Source organism: Bos indicus x Bos taurus, chromosome 18 (assembly GCF_003369695.1).
Source record: "Bos indicus x Bos taurus breed Angus x Brahman F1 hybrid chromosome 18, Bos_hybrid_MaternalHap_v2.0, whole genome shotgun sequence".
Lineage (NCBI taxonomy): Eukaryota > Metazoa > Chordata > Mammalia > Artiodactyla > Bovidae > Bos > Bos indicus x Bos taurus.
Window position 1 is genome coordinate 51,846,666 of NC_040093.1, and position 13,814 is coordinate 51,860,479.

The following is a 13,814-nucleotide window of genomic DNA, read 5'->3' on the forward strand; positions in this document are numbered from 1 at the left end:
TGCCCACGGGCTTGGCTCATGGGCTTGGCTTGTCTACAGCACACAATGCCTACTCCCACAACACCAGACCCCGAGGACAACTGCATCATACACGACCTCACTGGCCACAGCGCCGTCCAGCAGCGAACCTGTAAGTATATGTAGCCGTGCAGTGCTGCCCCCTGGCGGCCTTGCCGTATCGGCCTCTCTAGCTTCACCCTTCTTTGGGGCTGCCCACGGACCTTCATGGCTTGGGTGGTAAAGAATCCGCCTGCAATGCGGGAGACCTGGGTTCGATCCCTGGGATGGGAAGATCCCCTGGAGGAGGGAAAGGCTGCCCATTCCAGTATTCTGGCCTGGAGAATTCCATGGACTGTATAGTCCATGGGGTCAAAAAGAGTCGGACACGACTGAGTGACTTTCACTCACTTACTCACGGACCCAAGACCCTGCAGGGATCTCCCTTGCCTGTCCGCTTGCCTCTCAGTCCCAGAGTTATTCACTGCTTTGTCTTGGGCTGGCTCTGTGTCTCCAGGGCAGGTCTGGGCGTTTTTCCTCGGTGCTTTTTCTTTCTTTTCTTTTGCCCCGAGCCTCGATTTCCATCTTACAAAGGGGATGAAGTTGCTGGCCTCGGGGGATGTGGGCACTCACAGAGCTGGAAGGACTGAGGCCATCTCGTCCACCCTGTCCCTCTAGAGTCTTGGAAACCAAAGCTGGGAGGGGGGGTGAGAATGGGCCAGGGTCCCACGACACATTGGGAACAGGGTCAGACAGGAACCTGGACCCTTTTCTGCCCCCAGAGCCCCTATGAGACTGTGCTAAGCATGGCTCCCCCCGCCCCCGCCCCAGACTGCAGCTCCAGCACTGTCTGCACTTGGGGGCTGAGTCAGGTATGGGTGAGGGGCTCTGCCCTATTGATTTTGGAGCCTCCCCAGCAGGCATCCTGCTTCACCTGTGACCCCTACCCTCACCCTAGCATGCCCCCGGCTGGCTGAGCCAAAGGAGACGTCTCCGCTGCACGGCCTGGGCCACCTCATCATGGACCAGAGCTACGTGTGTGCCCTCATCGCCATGATGGTAAGGGCACTGGCCCGGACCAGCCGAGGGCTGGGCCTTCCCACGGGCTCTCACGGCATTCCAGGAGAGGCCTGGTGCCTTGTCGCCAGAAGCGGGTGGGACTGTGGCCTGCCTGCTGGGCCACAAGCCGTCCAGGCCAGCCAGCAGCTGCGTGGTTGTGTGTGCACGTTTGTGCGGTGGGTGTGTGGGTGGGCCAGCAGGGCGGGTTTGCTTTCCTGTTGGCCTGGGGAGCGTGCGTGCAGCCCTGCCCCGCCCGGCCCGCAGGTGTGGAGCATCACCTACCACAGCTGGCTGACCTTCGTGCTGCTGCTCTGGGCCTGCCTCATCTGGACGGTACGCAGCCGCCACCAGCTGGCCATGCTCTGCTCGCCCTTCATCCTGCTCTATGGGCTGGCACTCTGCTGCCTGCGTTACGTGTGGGCCATGGACCTGCGGCCCGAGCTGCCCACCGCCCTGGGCCCCGTCAGCCTGCGCCAGCTGGGGCTGGAGCACACCCGCTACCCCTGCCTGGACCTGGGTGCCATGGTGAGTCCGCCCGGCCCTCCCCCGGCTCCCAGTGTGGTGGGCATGCTACAGCCCAGGGCCTGTGTCTGGGTGTCTGGGTGTGTGGGTGTCTGGGTGTCACCTGGACCCCTGGCCAAGCCCAGCATAGTTGCTCAATCGGTGTTTGTCGAGTGAATGTGTGACAACCTCACGTTGCTGGGGGCACCATCCTATCTGCCTGAGACAGGCTCTGTGAGCACTGCATGTGGTCCCAGGTCCCAGTGAGTTTCTGTGCCCTCATGGTGCCCCTTGTGAGACAGGTCACTGCACCTGGGCATCCATGCCACCGGTGGCCATGTGGGGGGTGTGGGTTACACCTCACCATGTGAGTCCACGGGCATGCAAGCATGCAAACACATGTGAGCCCGTGTTCACCTGTGGGTCTGTGTGCACACAAGATCATGTGTGAGTAGGAGCCACTGTGTGGGAGTGTGTGCGCGTTTGTTTGTGAACTTGTGCCTGTGAGGAGGATGGCAGGTTGGGGGACACCTTCCTGCTCTAGTCTCGCCTCCGGCTCCCCTGCCTGGGCCCCTCAGTGATGCCGCCCCCGTCTCCCCAGCTGCTGTGCACCCTGACCTTCTGGCTCCTGCTGCGCCAGTTTGTGAAGGAGAAGCTGCTGAGGAGGGCACGGGCCCCTGTGGCGCTGACGGAGGTCACCGTGGCCGCCACGGGTGAGCGGGTGGGAGGGCTGGGTGACTGGGGGGCAGCTCCTTCCCACCTGCCTGGTCCTGATGCCGTGCCCCACCCGCTGCAGAGCCCACGCGGACGCAGATGCTGCTGCGGAGCCTGGGGGAGCTGGTCAGGGGCATCTACGCCAAGTACTGGATCTACGTGTGCGCAGGCATGTTCATCGTGGTCAGCTTTGCTGGCCGCCTGGTGGTCTACAAGATCGTCTACATGTTGCTCTTCCTGCTCTGTCTCATCCTCTTCCAGGTGTGGGGGCACGGGGCACAGAGAGGTGGAGGTGGGGGCACAGAGGGGCACGGAGTCAGGCGGTTGGGCCTCACAGCCGGCTTCACTGCGCCCGTTGGCCGGCAGGTCTACTACAGCCTGTGGCGGAAGCTGCTCAAGGCATTCTGGTGGCTGGTGGTGGCCTACACCATGCTGGTGTTGGTGGCCGTCTACACCTTCCAGTTCCAGGACTTCCCGGCCTACTGGCGCAACCTGACGGGCCTCACCGATGAGCAGTGAGTCTGGGATGGGGCTGGGGGCGGTGGGATGCCACCATAGGGGCCATGCAACCATGCTGACCCCTACCCCGCCCCCCCACCCAGGCTGGGGGACTTGGGCCTGGAGCAGTTCAGCGTGTCCGAGCTCTTCTCCAGCATCCTGGTCCCCGGCTTCTTCCTGCTTGCCTGCATTCTGCAGCTGCACTACTTCCACCGGCCCTTCATGCAGCTCACCGACCCCGAGCACCGGCCCCTACCTGGTGCCTGCACCCCACGCTGGGTTCCCGGGTAGGCCTGGCCCCTGGGGCTGGGGTCTGCAGAGGCTGGTGGTATTGGGCAGGAGACCTGGAATGGGGGTAGGGCCTCAGCCATAGCCTTCAGTGCCCCAATGGGGTCACAGGGGTCAGGAGATCAGCAGGCCCCATGCTCCCACCTGGTGGCTGCAGCACCCACAGCCAGGGTCCCAGAGCTGGGGAGGGGGAGGCAGGAGAGGAAGGGGCTGCAGGGCCGCCTGAGGAGCGCGGGTGGGAAGGACACTCCGGGGCCCTGTCCTAGGCGGGACGCGGTGAGCCGGACCCCCCTGCTGCAGCAGGAGGAAGAGGAGGAGGTACCCAGGAACGAGGGGCTGGGCACGGCCAGCCCCAACCAGGTCACACAGGTCCCAGAGGGTAAGTTCAAGGTGCCCAGACTTGAGCCCCGGAGCCCCATCTGCATGGGACAGGATGGCCCAGGCCCCTCCTCCTCACTGTCCCCCCAATGCCCCCCCAGCCAGCAAGTGGGGCCTGGTGGCTGAGCGGCTGCTGGACCTGGCCACCGGCTTCTCGGACGTCATCACCCGCGTGCAGGTGCTGGTGCGGCGCCTGCTGGAGCTGCACGTCTTCAAGCTGGTGGCCCTGTACACCGTGTGGGTGGCCCTGAAGGAGGTGAGTGTGGACATTCTCGCATACCCGCCTGGGCCCCCTGGGTGCTGTTAGGGGGGCAAGGGGCCTGTGGGGAGGGCACTGATCCGGCCGCCGCCACCCATAGGTGTCGGTGCTGAACTTCCTGCTGGTCGTGCTCTGGGCCTTCGCCCTGCCCTACCCACGCTTCCGGCCCATGGCCTCATGCCTGGCCACTGTGTGGACCTGCATCATCATCGTGTGCAAGATGCTGTACCAGCTCAAGGTGGTCAACCCCCACGAGTACGCCAGCAACTGCACGGAGGTACGTGTCACAGTGGAAGGGCGGGCACAGAGGGCCTGGGTGGGGGTCCATCCCTGGGGTCAGCATGCAGTGCCCGCCGCTCCTCTCCCAGCCCTTCCCCAATAGTACGAACCTGCAGAAGACGGAGATCCGCCAGTCCTTGCTGTATCGCGGGCCTGTTGACCCTGCCAACTGGTTTGGGGTGCGGAAGGGCTTCCCCAACCTGGGCTACATCCAGGTGAGTGCAGCAGGCAGGTGGGCCGGGTAGGGGGCGCTGTGGGGTAGGTGGGGCCTGACTGCCCTTGCCCCTCAGAACCACCTGCAGATCCTGCTGCTGCTGGTGTTTGAGGCCATGGTGTACCGGAGCCAGGACTACCACCGCCGCCGGCACCAGCTGGCCCCGCTGCCTGCCCAGGCTGTCTGCGCCGAGGGCACCCGCCAGCGGCTGGACCGCGACCTGCCCAGCTGCCTCAAGTACTACGTGAACTTCTTCTTCTACAAATTTGGGCTGGAGGTGAGGCGGGGGTCAACTCTTGCCCCTTCCATGGGGTTGGGCTCAGCCGCAGGGGTCCTTGCCACCCTCTGTGGGGCCTTTGCTGAGCAAAGGCTAGAGGGGATGGGGGGGTGCAGACCAAGGGGGCCAGGTGCCCCAGCTGGAGGTGGGCTTGGGCTTGGGCTCAACTCTGTCGTGGGACACCCACCTTGATTCCCCCAGCATGGAGACGTGTTTAGCCTCTCTTCTCATCCAGGAGAGTGGTCTGGGCCGCTGCCCCCGTCCTGGGCACAACACCCTCTGCCCCCCAAGGCCACCCAGAGGCAGAGTCAGGAGGACCCCCCACCCCCACCGCCGGCTCAATGTCCTCACCCTGGCCACCCCTTTCCTCTCTGCCACCCCCAGGTCTGCTTCCTGGCAGCCGTGAACGTGATCGGGCAGCGCATGAACTTCATGGTCATCCTGCACGGCTGCTGGCTGGTGGCCATCCTTACCCGCCGACGCCGGGAGGCCATCGCCCGCCTCTGGCCCAATTACTGCCTGTTCCTGGCGCTCTTCCTGCTGTACCAGTACCTGCTGTGCCTGGGTGTTCCCCCCGCCCTGTGCATTGGTGAGTGGGCCGCTGGCTGGGCACACGCTGGGTGCCTTGGCCACTGGTGTGGCGTCAGGCCCCTCCCACCTGCACCCCCTCCCCCTCCGTGGGCTCTGTGGGCTGCAGCCGTGCCAGCTCTAGCGGGCAGTGCTGGCCCCTCATTCACTGGTCTCCCTGAATCCGTTGTTTACTTTTTGCCAAGAATTTTATTTTGAAAAGTTTCAAATGATCAGAGAGGTTGAGAGTTTGAAAAATAGTCTGGGCGTGCGCTCCTCTTGGCTAGTGGGGGCTGTCTGGAGTCCATGTCCAGTATGCCCAGGGTGGAGGCCTCTGTGTGCAGGGCGGTGACCATGCTCGGCCGCCCATCCCTGGACGACACCTTGGTCTGGTGTGCCATCCAAGCTCAGTGGCCGCATCCTCAAGGCCGTGTCCCTGGTGGCTGCTGGCTCTGAGCAGGACCTGACAGGAGCGCTTGGCCATCTCCTTCCGTCACCTTTCTGTTGTGACCTTTCCGGGGTCAGGCCACGGGCTGGCAGAAAGCCCTGATCTTGGAATTGTGGGCTGTGCCCCAGGCTTAGAGGCTGGTGAACACGTGGGCAGGAACGGCCCACAGCTGGGGGAGTGAGCGGCCATCAGCCCTGCGTGCTGAGGGGCTGGCGCGCAGTCTTGTGTGTGCACATCCACACCTGCAGACTCCCTGCTGGGGGCAGGCCTGCGTGCGGTGCACATCGGTTCCGACTTCCGTTACTCCTGGCGCACTCGTTAGTTGTCCTCTCTGTGAGAGGAGTTGGGGTTTCTCCCCCTCCTGCTGTTTCCTGTGGTCTGCAGGTACAGGGGTTTCTCTGGACGCCTTGTGATGTCCTGTGCTCCCTTTCACATTCGGAGCGTCTCGGCGGTGCCTGGAGCCCCCAGGCAGGCCCTTCCTCCCTCAGTGTCTGTGGAAGGCAGATCCCTGGCCCGGGAAATGCCGCTTTTGGTTGACAGTCTGTGAGTTTTGACAGAGAGCAGCAGAAGCACAACAGAGCTTGTAAACACGCTTCACGTAGTTGTGAAGCGTCAGCCTCTGACTCGACCTGGCACAGCGACCCAAGTTAGGAACCAGAAGAGGTGCAGGAGATGTCGGGGATGAGGTGCTGCAGAGGTCTGCTGTTCACCAGTGTGCAGGTGTCTGTGGGGCCGTGGTTTCTGTTTCTCTGGGGTGATCACCCCCGGTAGTCCTGCCAGTTCCCCTCTGCTCCGTTACTGGGTGTCCACACTGTTTTAGCGATTCTGACAGGTGTGCAGTGAAGCCTCATTTGGGTCTATCTGGGCTGTGGCCCACACGCAGGGCTCCGGCCCCACCCCCCTCAACCCCTGTGCCCCACCCACATCCCCCCGCCCACCCAGGGCGTCTGGAGCGCATGTCTGTGAGAACTGGGCTCCCTGGGCCTGTGTGCAAGAGGGTGTGTATGTGCGACTCCTGGGGTTACTGGGGTTGGAGGTGGGTTGGGACAGTGGGTGACCACACCCTCTGCCTACAGACTACCCGTGGCGCTGGAGCCGGGCCGTCCCCATGAACTCCGCGCTCATCAAGTGGCTATACCTGCCTGATTTCTTCAGCACCCCCAATGCCACCAACCTCATCAGTGAGTCCCCAGCCCCTCACACACACGTGCCACTGCCAGCCATGCTGAGACCTTGCAGATGCCCATGGGATGGTCAGCGGGTGGGCACCAACCCTCCTCTCCAGCCAGCAAGGGGCCCATTGTCCAGGCCTCACCAGGCAGTCCAGTCCTGCCATCCCTGTGGGGTCTGTGTTCCATGAATGTACCCCGTCCCACAGGCCCATCTCCCATGTACACAGTCCACCACACAGACACATGTCTGCTCACTGGTGTGGGCACAGGTGTGCATGCAGGAGTGGACATGGGCGGACACGGGTGTGGAGACTGATGCCACATGGCATACAGTTAGGCTCGCATTGGCCTATTTCCTGATGTGTGTGTGTGTGTATGTAGATCTACATGTACACACAGAAAATGCACACAGGTATGTTCTCTGACACCCGTGTGCACATCCACACGGTGAGTAGATGCTGGCGTAAATACGCATGGGCGTTTCTGCCCAGCTGCCCACACAACCCATCACCCCAGGATAAGGGCCAAGCTGGCAGGAAGTGGACTGCACTTCCAGGGCGTGACAGTGGCCTCTCATTTGCCCACAGGTGACTTCCTGCTGCTGCTCTGCGCCTCCCAGCAGTGGCAGGTGTTCTCGGCCGAGCGCATGGAGGAGTGGCGGCACATGGCTGGCGTCAATACTGACCGCCTGGAGCCTCTGCGGGGGGAGCCCAACCCCGTGCCCAACTTCATCCACTGCAGGTGGGGGTCTTAGAGGCTGTGGGACTCCTGGGGCCGTGGTCCCGGGCTGCTGGGGAAGTGGTGGTGACCTGGGTCCACGGTGACATCCACTCGGCAGGTCCTACCTCGACATGCTGAAGGTGGCTGTCTTCCGCTACTTCTTCTGGCTGGTGCTGGTGGTGGTGTTCATCACGGGGGCCACGCGCATCAGCGTCTTTGGGCTGGGCTACCTACTGGCCTGCTTCTACTTGCTGCTCTTCGGCACCAGCCTGCAGCAGAAGGACACGCGTGCCCGCCTCGTGCTGTGGGACTGCCTCATCCTTTACAATGTCACTGTCATCGTCTCCAAGAACATGCTCTCTGTGAGCCCGGCCCCGCCCCGTCCCGCCCCATCTCGCCTGGCCCCGCCCCACCCCCTGGCTCCGCCCCACCCTGCCACCCAGACTGACCCTCCTCCACCCGCAGCTCCTGTCCTGCGTCTTCGTGGAGCAGATGCAGAGCAGCTTCTGCTGGGTCATCCAGCTCTTCAGCCTCGTATGCACCGTCAAGGGCTACTACGACCGTGAGTGGGCGAAGCAGGCGGCCGGGGCTCCGGGGGTGCTCCGGGATAGCCGGCGTACAGGACCCTGACCTGGACCCTATCTGTACGCAGCCAAGGAGATGCTGGGCCGCGACCAGGACTGCCTGCTGCCCGTGGAGGAGGCGGGCGTCCTGTGGGACAGCGTCTGCTTCCTGTTTCTGCTGCTGCAGCGCAGGGTGTTCCTCAGCTACTACTTCCTGCACGTTCAGGCTGAGCTCCGCGCCACCGCCCTGCAGGCCTCCAGGTGTGCCGCCCCTCTGTGACTTGACTTGTCACCTAGAGGGAGAACCAAGGAGACAGAACCCCTGGGACCTTCTCAGGACCTTGGCGAGGCGCGGTCTCGCCCCCCTCTTGGTTGTTGGCTGGACTGAGGTTGCGTCCCCACTGGGAGGCCTTCCTCCCCAGCCCTGCGCTTTGGCTGCTCCTGTTCCCTCCCTCCCTGTGATACTGGAGGTTCTAGGAGGGTTTCCCTCTCCCCACAGCAGGACAAGGAGGGGTGTGGGCGGCTAGGACCTGAGCCCCCTGGGCCAGGCCGTAGCTAATACGCAGCTTTGCTGCCCTACAGGGGCTTTGCCCTCTACAATGCTGCCAATCTCAAGACCATCGAGCTCCACCGCAGAGCGGAGGAGAAGTCACTGGCCCAGCTGAAAAGACAGTAGGTGCCATGTGGGCAAGGCCAGGGCTTTCCCGACTTGCCCAATGCTGAGCCACCTCCCCTTCTGCAGGATGGAGCGGATCCGGGCCAAGCAAGAGAAGCACAGGCAGGGCCGGGCCAACCGAGGCTGCCTTCAGGGCTCCCCGGACCCCGGCCAAGAGCCAGGTGAGTGTGGACAGAGCCTCGGCGCCCACATCCCATGTGTCCATGCCCGCTGGAGCCATGTCCGTGCTGTGTGATGTCCCATGGGGCTTCTGGCCCATCCACCCTGTGCTGTGTGGTCATTCTGTCCCTGCAGGCCACATGGCCGGACCATGACTATCCGTCTGCACTTGTGGGCTGTCCTCCACCCACCGTGGCCCTTCATGTAGCCCCTTCATTGCCCAGGGGCTCCGAGTCTGTGTCTGCTGAGGGGCCGCCTGCGCCCCTTCCCACTGGCTCATGCGCACCCTGCCCCTCCACAGGGCCCAGCAGCCCAGGGGGCTCCTCCCCGCCACAACAACAGTGGTGGCGGCCCTGGCTGGACCACGCCACAGGTACTGCTCCCACCTGGCCTTCCCTGACCACCCTTTCAGAGCCGCTGTGCGCTAGGCAGGCTTCCCTCTTGCCCTGCACTGACCTGGCCGGCACCTCCCAGGAGCCCTGCTCTCAGGCTTCACACTGAGCCTCTGGGTCATCAGGGGCCACATCCCTACAACAGGCTCTGTGTGTCTTCTGCTTTCTAACTCTTGGACTCAGAAGTATGAGTCTTGGCTGCTGGCTGGCAGTGTCCCTCCTTCCCAGTCCTGCTCGCTCGTGTTCCTCTCGTCCAGTCTGGTCTCGTCCCCCCCTGCTCTTGCTTGTGTCCTGTGCATGTGCTGCTGTCCCCCGGCCTGCCACTCCCTGGTTCTTGCCCGTGGCCGTCCCTCTGAGGAGGGTGGCTTGCGGGCCTTTGCCCCAGGGTCACGGGCTGCTGAGGGTCCCAAGCTGGCCAGAATAGCCAGACTGTTACCGGACCCATCCCAAACCAAAGAGATGAACTTGAGGGTCTGGCGGGAGGAGGGAGGGTGGCTGGCTCTCAGTGCCCCCCTTGCCCGCAGTTATCCACTCTGGGGACTACTTCCTGTTCGAGTCGGACAGTGAGGAGGAGGAAGAAGCCCAGCCCGAGGACCCCAGGCCATCGTCACAGAGCGCCTTTCAGGTGAGCATGTGGGCCTGACACTCCCTAGGCCTAGGGCACCTACCCAGCCCATTCAGACCTCCTGCACTCACATATGGGGGGGAAGGCAGGATCTAGGGGTAAAGGTCATGGGCAGCTGTGTGCCTCTCTGCCCACCTCCCCGGGCCCTGACTGACCACCCTGGTCTCTTGAGAAGGCTCACTGTTTGCTAGACACACCCTTCCTGTCCACCTTTGGGCTCCTGTTCTCAGCATGGGGACTGGCACTGAGTGGAAGCCAGGATGTGCTGGGTGGCTCATGTACCACCCCCGTCTTCCCACCACAGCCCCCCAGGGATCTGATGGCCCCCACTCTGGCCTCCTGACCCCAGGCTGCTCCTGGACGGGAGGCAGAGGTGGGTAAATGGGATCCCATGGCAGGAGTGGAGGGGTGCTAACCCAGGGCCCTGCCTGCAGATGGCCTACCAGGCGTGGGTGACCAACGCGCAGACGGTGCTTCGGCAGCAGCGGCAGCAGAGGGCCGAGCAGCTGCGCACAGGTGAGTCTGGCTATGGGCAGGTTGTGGGGTGGTGGGGAGGCAAAGCGCTGATCAGGTCCCCTGTGCCTAGGAGGCGACCCAAGCCAGGAAGCAGGGCCGGCAGAGGGCTTGGAGGACGAGGTGACCGGTGAGTTGGTGCCAAGGGCTGGGGTCAGGGAGTGGGGGTTACCCGCTGACCGCTCCTTTATGCCCTCCTGCCCAACCCTCACCGCAGGCCGCAGCCATGTGATGCAGAGAGTCCTGAGCGCCGTGCAGTTCCTGTGGGTGCTGGGCCAGGCGCTGGTGGACGGGCTGACGCGCTGGCTGCACGACTTCACGCGGCACCACCGCGCCATAAGCGACGTACTGCGCGCAGAGCGCTACCTGCTCACGCAGGAGCTGCTCCGGGTGAGCGGGCTGCCCCGGCCCCGCCTTGCCACTCCCCGGGGTCCGCCCCCTACACCGACGCCCCGCCCACCACCACATGCCCCGCCCCTGCACAGACGCCTGCCACGCCCCCCATTTGCCCAAGTCGGTTGACCTGAGACCCTGGCTGCCCTGCAGGGCGGAGAGGTGCGCCGGGACGTGCTGGACCAGCTGTACGCCAACGAAGCTGAGGCAGCCCGTGATGCGCTGAGCACAGCATCGAGGTAGGAGCGGAGGCGGGCGGCTCAGGACAGTGGGGACTCACCTCACGCGGCCTGTCCAGCCCCAGCGCCTGAGCTGCTGCACAGGGGGCGGTAGCCGGCTGGGCCCTTGTCCACCAGAGACCCAGAAGCCCTCCAGGACTGCCCCCAGAGCCCGGGCAGAGCACAGGCCGCCTTGTGAGCTGCCTTCTCCTGCAGCGGGCTGGGGGTGGAGGAGCCGCTGAGCAGCGTGACCGAGGACACCAGCAGCCCCCTGAGCACTGGCTACAATACCCGCAGCAGCAGCGAAGAGGTGGTCACCGAGCCTGGGGCTTCTCTGCGCAGCTCTGGGGAGCTTCCCGCTGGCAGCCGCGCCCGAATGCGCACGGCCAGCGAGCTGCTGGTGGACAGGTGAGCAGGGAGGGGTGCACAGCAGGTGGCCCCCGAGGCTCCGAGCCGGTGCCGGTGCTGGGTGCTGGTGCCGTCCAGGCCTCTGCGCCAGGCCTGAGCCCGGTCCCCCGCAGGCGCGTGCACATTCCGGAGCTGGAGGAGGCGGAGCAGTTCGCGGCGGGGCGGGGCCGGGCGCTTCGGCTGCTGGAGGCCCTGTACCAGTGCGTGGCTGCCCACTCGGAGCTGCTGTGCTACTTCGTGATCGTCCTCAACCACATGGTCACTGCCTCAGCTACCTCCCTTGTGCTGCCCGTGCTGGTCTTCCTGTGGGCCATGCTCTCCATCCCGCGGCCCAGCAAGCGCTTCTGGATGACGGCCATCATCTTCACGGAGGTGGGCGTCGCTGGAGGGGTGGGGGTGGGGGAGGGTGCGGGCGCCACGCTGACCTCTCACCCCTGCAGGTCACGGTGGTCGCCAAGTATCTGTTCCAGTTTGGCTTCTTCCCCTGGAACAGCCACGCTGTGCTGCGGCGCTATGAAAACAAGCCCTACTTCCCGCCGCGCATCCTGGGCCTGGAGAAGAGCGACAGCTACGTCAAGTACGACCTGCTGCAGCTCATGGCGCTATTCTTCCACCGCGCACAGCTGCTGGTGAGTACTCATACACACACCTGCACACGTAGGTCGACACACACACACACACACACACACACACGCACACACACGCACACACACAGCCAGTTTGTTTCAGGAAGCAGGCGGGACATACTGGGGCCCAGGGTGGGCCTGGCCATCTCACCCAGCCCAGGGTGGCCATGCCAGCCTCACCAGCCTGCCTCACTCCACAGTGCTACGGCCTCTGGGACCATGAGGACCCCCCATTGTCCAAGGAGCACGATAGGGGCAGTGCAAAGGAGAAGGGGGCTGAGGAGGAGCCAGCCCTGCCTGCGCCCCAGGAGGAGCCAGGAGGGGCGGCCAGGCCCCCTGCTGAGGACAATGTCCAGGCGGAAGCGAAGGGTGGGCCCCTAGAGCCCGGCGGCAAGAGGCGCATCAGCCTCCGTTTCAGGAGGAGGAGGAAGGAGAGCACGGAAACCAGAGGACAGGCCATTGGTACGAGGGCCCACCCGGTGGAGCCGCTCACATCCCACAGCCCTCACACCCTCTGCTGGTGACCCTGGGGAGGTCCCTGCACTCGGTTTGGTTTGTACAAAGTGGGCTGGTTGCACTGGCAGCCCCTTCGGGGTTTCCTGGGACGGTCAGGAGTCTGAGCTGGGCCAGCCGGTGCCGTGCAGGCTCCACCGTCAGTGGCGGTTGCTCCTCACAGAAGGCGAGGAAGAGGAGGAGGAGGCAGCAGTGGCGGTGGTGGCGGCGGGGGCAGCGACCTTGCGGAGAGAGAAGAGGCGGAGTCGCCCCCAGGAAAGAGTGAGGGTGCTGGGGGTCCGGCTGCAGAGCTTCTGCCTGTCCCTGTGAGTGCCCTGCTGGGAGCGCCCAGGCGAGGGTGGGAGGAGCAGGGCCTGGACTGAGCCCGCCCGCCCGCAGGGCCCGGAGCATGTACTGGCCCGTGCGGCGCTTCTTCCAGGACATCCTGCACACGAAGTACCGGGCCGCGACCGACGTCTACGCGCTCATGTTCTTGGCCGACGTCATCGACTTCATCATCATCATCTTCGGATTCTGGGCCTTTGGGGTGAGCTGGGTCTCTGCCCTGGTGAGCCCAGGCCCCACGGCCTCCCCAGCACCTCTGACCTCTGCTCTCCCGGCCACAGAAGCACTCGGCAGCCACGGACATCACGTCCTCCTTGTCAGATGACCAGGTGCCCGAGGCCTTCCTGGTCATGCTGCTGATCCAGTTCAGCACCATGGTCATTGACCGCGCCCTCTACCTGCGCAAGACCGTGCTGGGCAAGCTGGCCTTCCAGGTCGTCCTGGTGCTGGCCGTCCACCTCTGGATGTTCTTCATCCTGCCCGCTGTCACTGAGCGGTGCGTGCCAGGGTGCAGGCCCTGCCCAGACACAGGCTTTGTGGTGCCTGGTGGAGGTAGGGTTGGGGGCATGGGCACCCTGACCTCTGACCTGGCCTCCCGGTCCCATCCAGGATGTTCAGCCAGAACGCGGTGGCCCAGCTGTGGTACTTTGTGAAATGCATCTACTTCGCTCTGTCCGCCTACCAGATCCGCTGTGGCTACCCCACCCGCATCCTCGGCAACTTCCTCACCAAGAAGTACAACCACCTCAACCTTTTCCTCTTCCAGGGGTGAGTGTGGCCAGCCTGGGGTGCTGGTCTGGGGGTAGGGGGCATCATCCCTCCGGCCCTCCTGATGGTGCCCCACCTTGGGCAGGTTCCGGCTGGTGCCATTCCTGGTGGAGCTGCGGGCAGTGATGGACTGGGTGTGGACGGACACCACGCTGTCCCTGTCCAACTGGATGTGCGTGGAGGACATCTACGCCAACATCTTCATCATCAAGTGCAGCCGAGAGACTGAGAAGGTGCCGGGGCCCCAGGGGGCACTGGCCACTCA

The 13,814-nt window shown here is 64.2% G+C and overlaps 1 protein-coding gene across 5 annotated transcripts in view; it reads left to right on the top strand.

Annotated features, from left to right (window-relative positions):
* The window catches only part of PIEZO1 (piezo type mechanosensitive ion channel component 1), a 56,142-nt gene that overhangs the window by 39,326 nt on the left and 3,002 nt on the right, over positions 1-13,814 (top strand). For 4 of the 5 annotated variants that reach the window (XR_003506243.1, XM_027513814.1, XM_027513813.1 and 1 more), the window contains exons 10-44: positions 40-130; positions 956-1,056; positions 1,321-1,581; positions 2,159-2,270; positions 2,354-2,532; positions 2,638-2,786; positions 2,874-3,056; positions 3,324-3,436; positions 3,537-3,691; positions 3,795-3,971; positions 4,063-4,188; positions 4,264-4,464; positions 4,849-5,053; positions 6,556-6,660; positions 7,239-7,392; positions 7,490-7,733; positions 7,837-7,933; positions 8,024-8,195; positions 8,517-8,606; positions 8,677-8,771; positions 9,071-9,142; positions 9,686-9,786; positions 10,221-10,302; positions 10,373-10,429; positions 10,517-10,689; positions 10,846-10,931; positions 11,127-11,318; positions 11,432-11,690; positions 11,759-11,947; positions 12,145-12,406; positions 12,621-12,762; positions 12,836-12,983; positions 13,063-13,277; positions 13,391-13,549; positions 13,635-13,782. Coding sequence is in view for 4 of the 5 variants with exons in the window: in XM_027513814.1 (XP_027369615.1) it covers positions 40-130; positions 956-1,056; positions 1,321-1,581; positions 2,159-2,270; positions 2,354-2,532; positions 2,638-2,786; positions 2,874-3,056; positions 3,324-3,436; positions 3,537-3,691; positions 3,795-3,971; positions 4,063-4,188; positions 4,264-4,464; positions 4,849-5,053; positions 6,556-6,660; positions 7,239-7,392; positions 7,490-7,733; positions 7,837-7,933; positions 8,024-8,195; positions 8,517-8,606; positions 8,677-8,771; positions 9,071-9,142; positions 9,686-9,786; positions 10,221-10,302; positions 10,373-10,429; positions 10,517-10,689; positions 10,846-10,931; positions 11,127-11,318; positions 11,432-11,690; positions 11,759-11,947; positions 12,145-12,406; positions 12,621-12,762; positions 12,836-12,983; positions 13,063-13,277; positions 13,391-13,549; positions 13,635-13,782 (5,295 nt within the window). In the remaining variant the exon portion in view is untranslated. The remainder of the gene's footprint in view (positions 1-39; positions 131-955; positions 1,057-1,320; positions 1,582-2,158; positions 2,271-2,353; positions 2,533-2,637; positions 2,787-2,873; positions 3,057-3,323; positions 3,437-3,536; positions 3,692-3,794; positions 3,972-4,062; positions 4,189-4,263; positions 4,465-4,848; positions 5,054-6,555; positions 6,661-7,238; positions 7,393-7,489; positions 7,734-7,836; positions 7,934-8,023; positions 8,196-8,516; positions 8,607-8,676; positions 8,772-9,070; positions 9,143-9,685; positions 9,787-10,220; positions 10,303-10,372; positions 10,430-10,516; positions 10,690-10,845; positions 10,932-11,126; positions 11,319-11,431; positions 11,691-11,758; positions 11,948-12,144; positions 12,407-12,620; positions 12,763-12,835; positions 12,984-13,062; positions 13,278-13,390; positions 13,550-13,634; positions 13,783-13,814) is intronic. The other variant, XM_027513811.1, reaches the window with a different exon arrangement.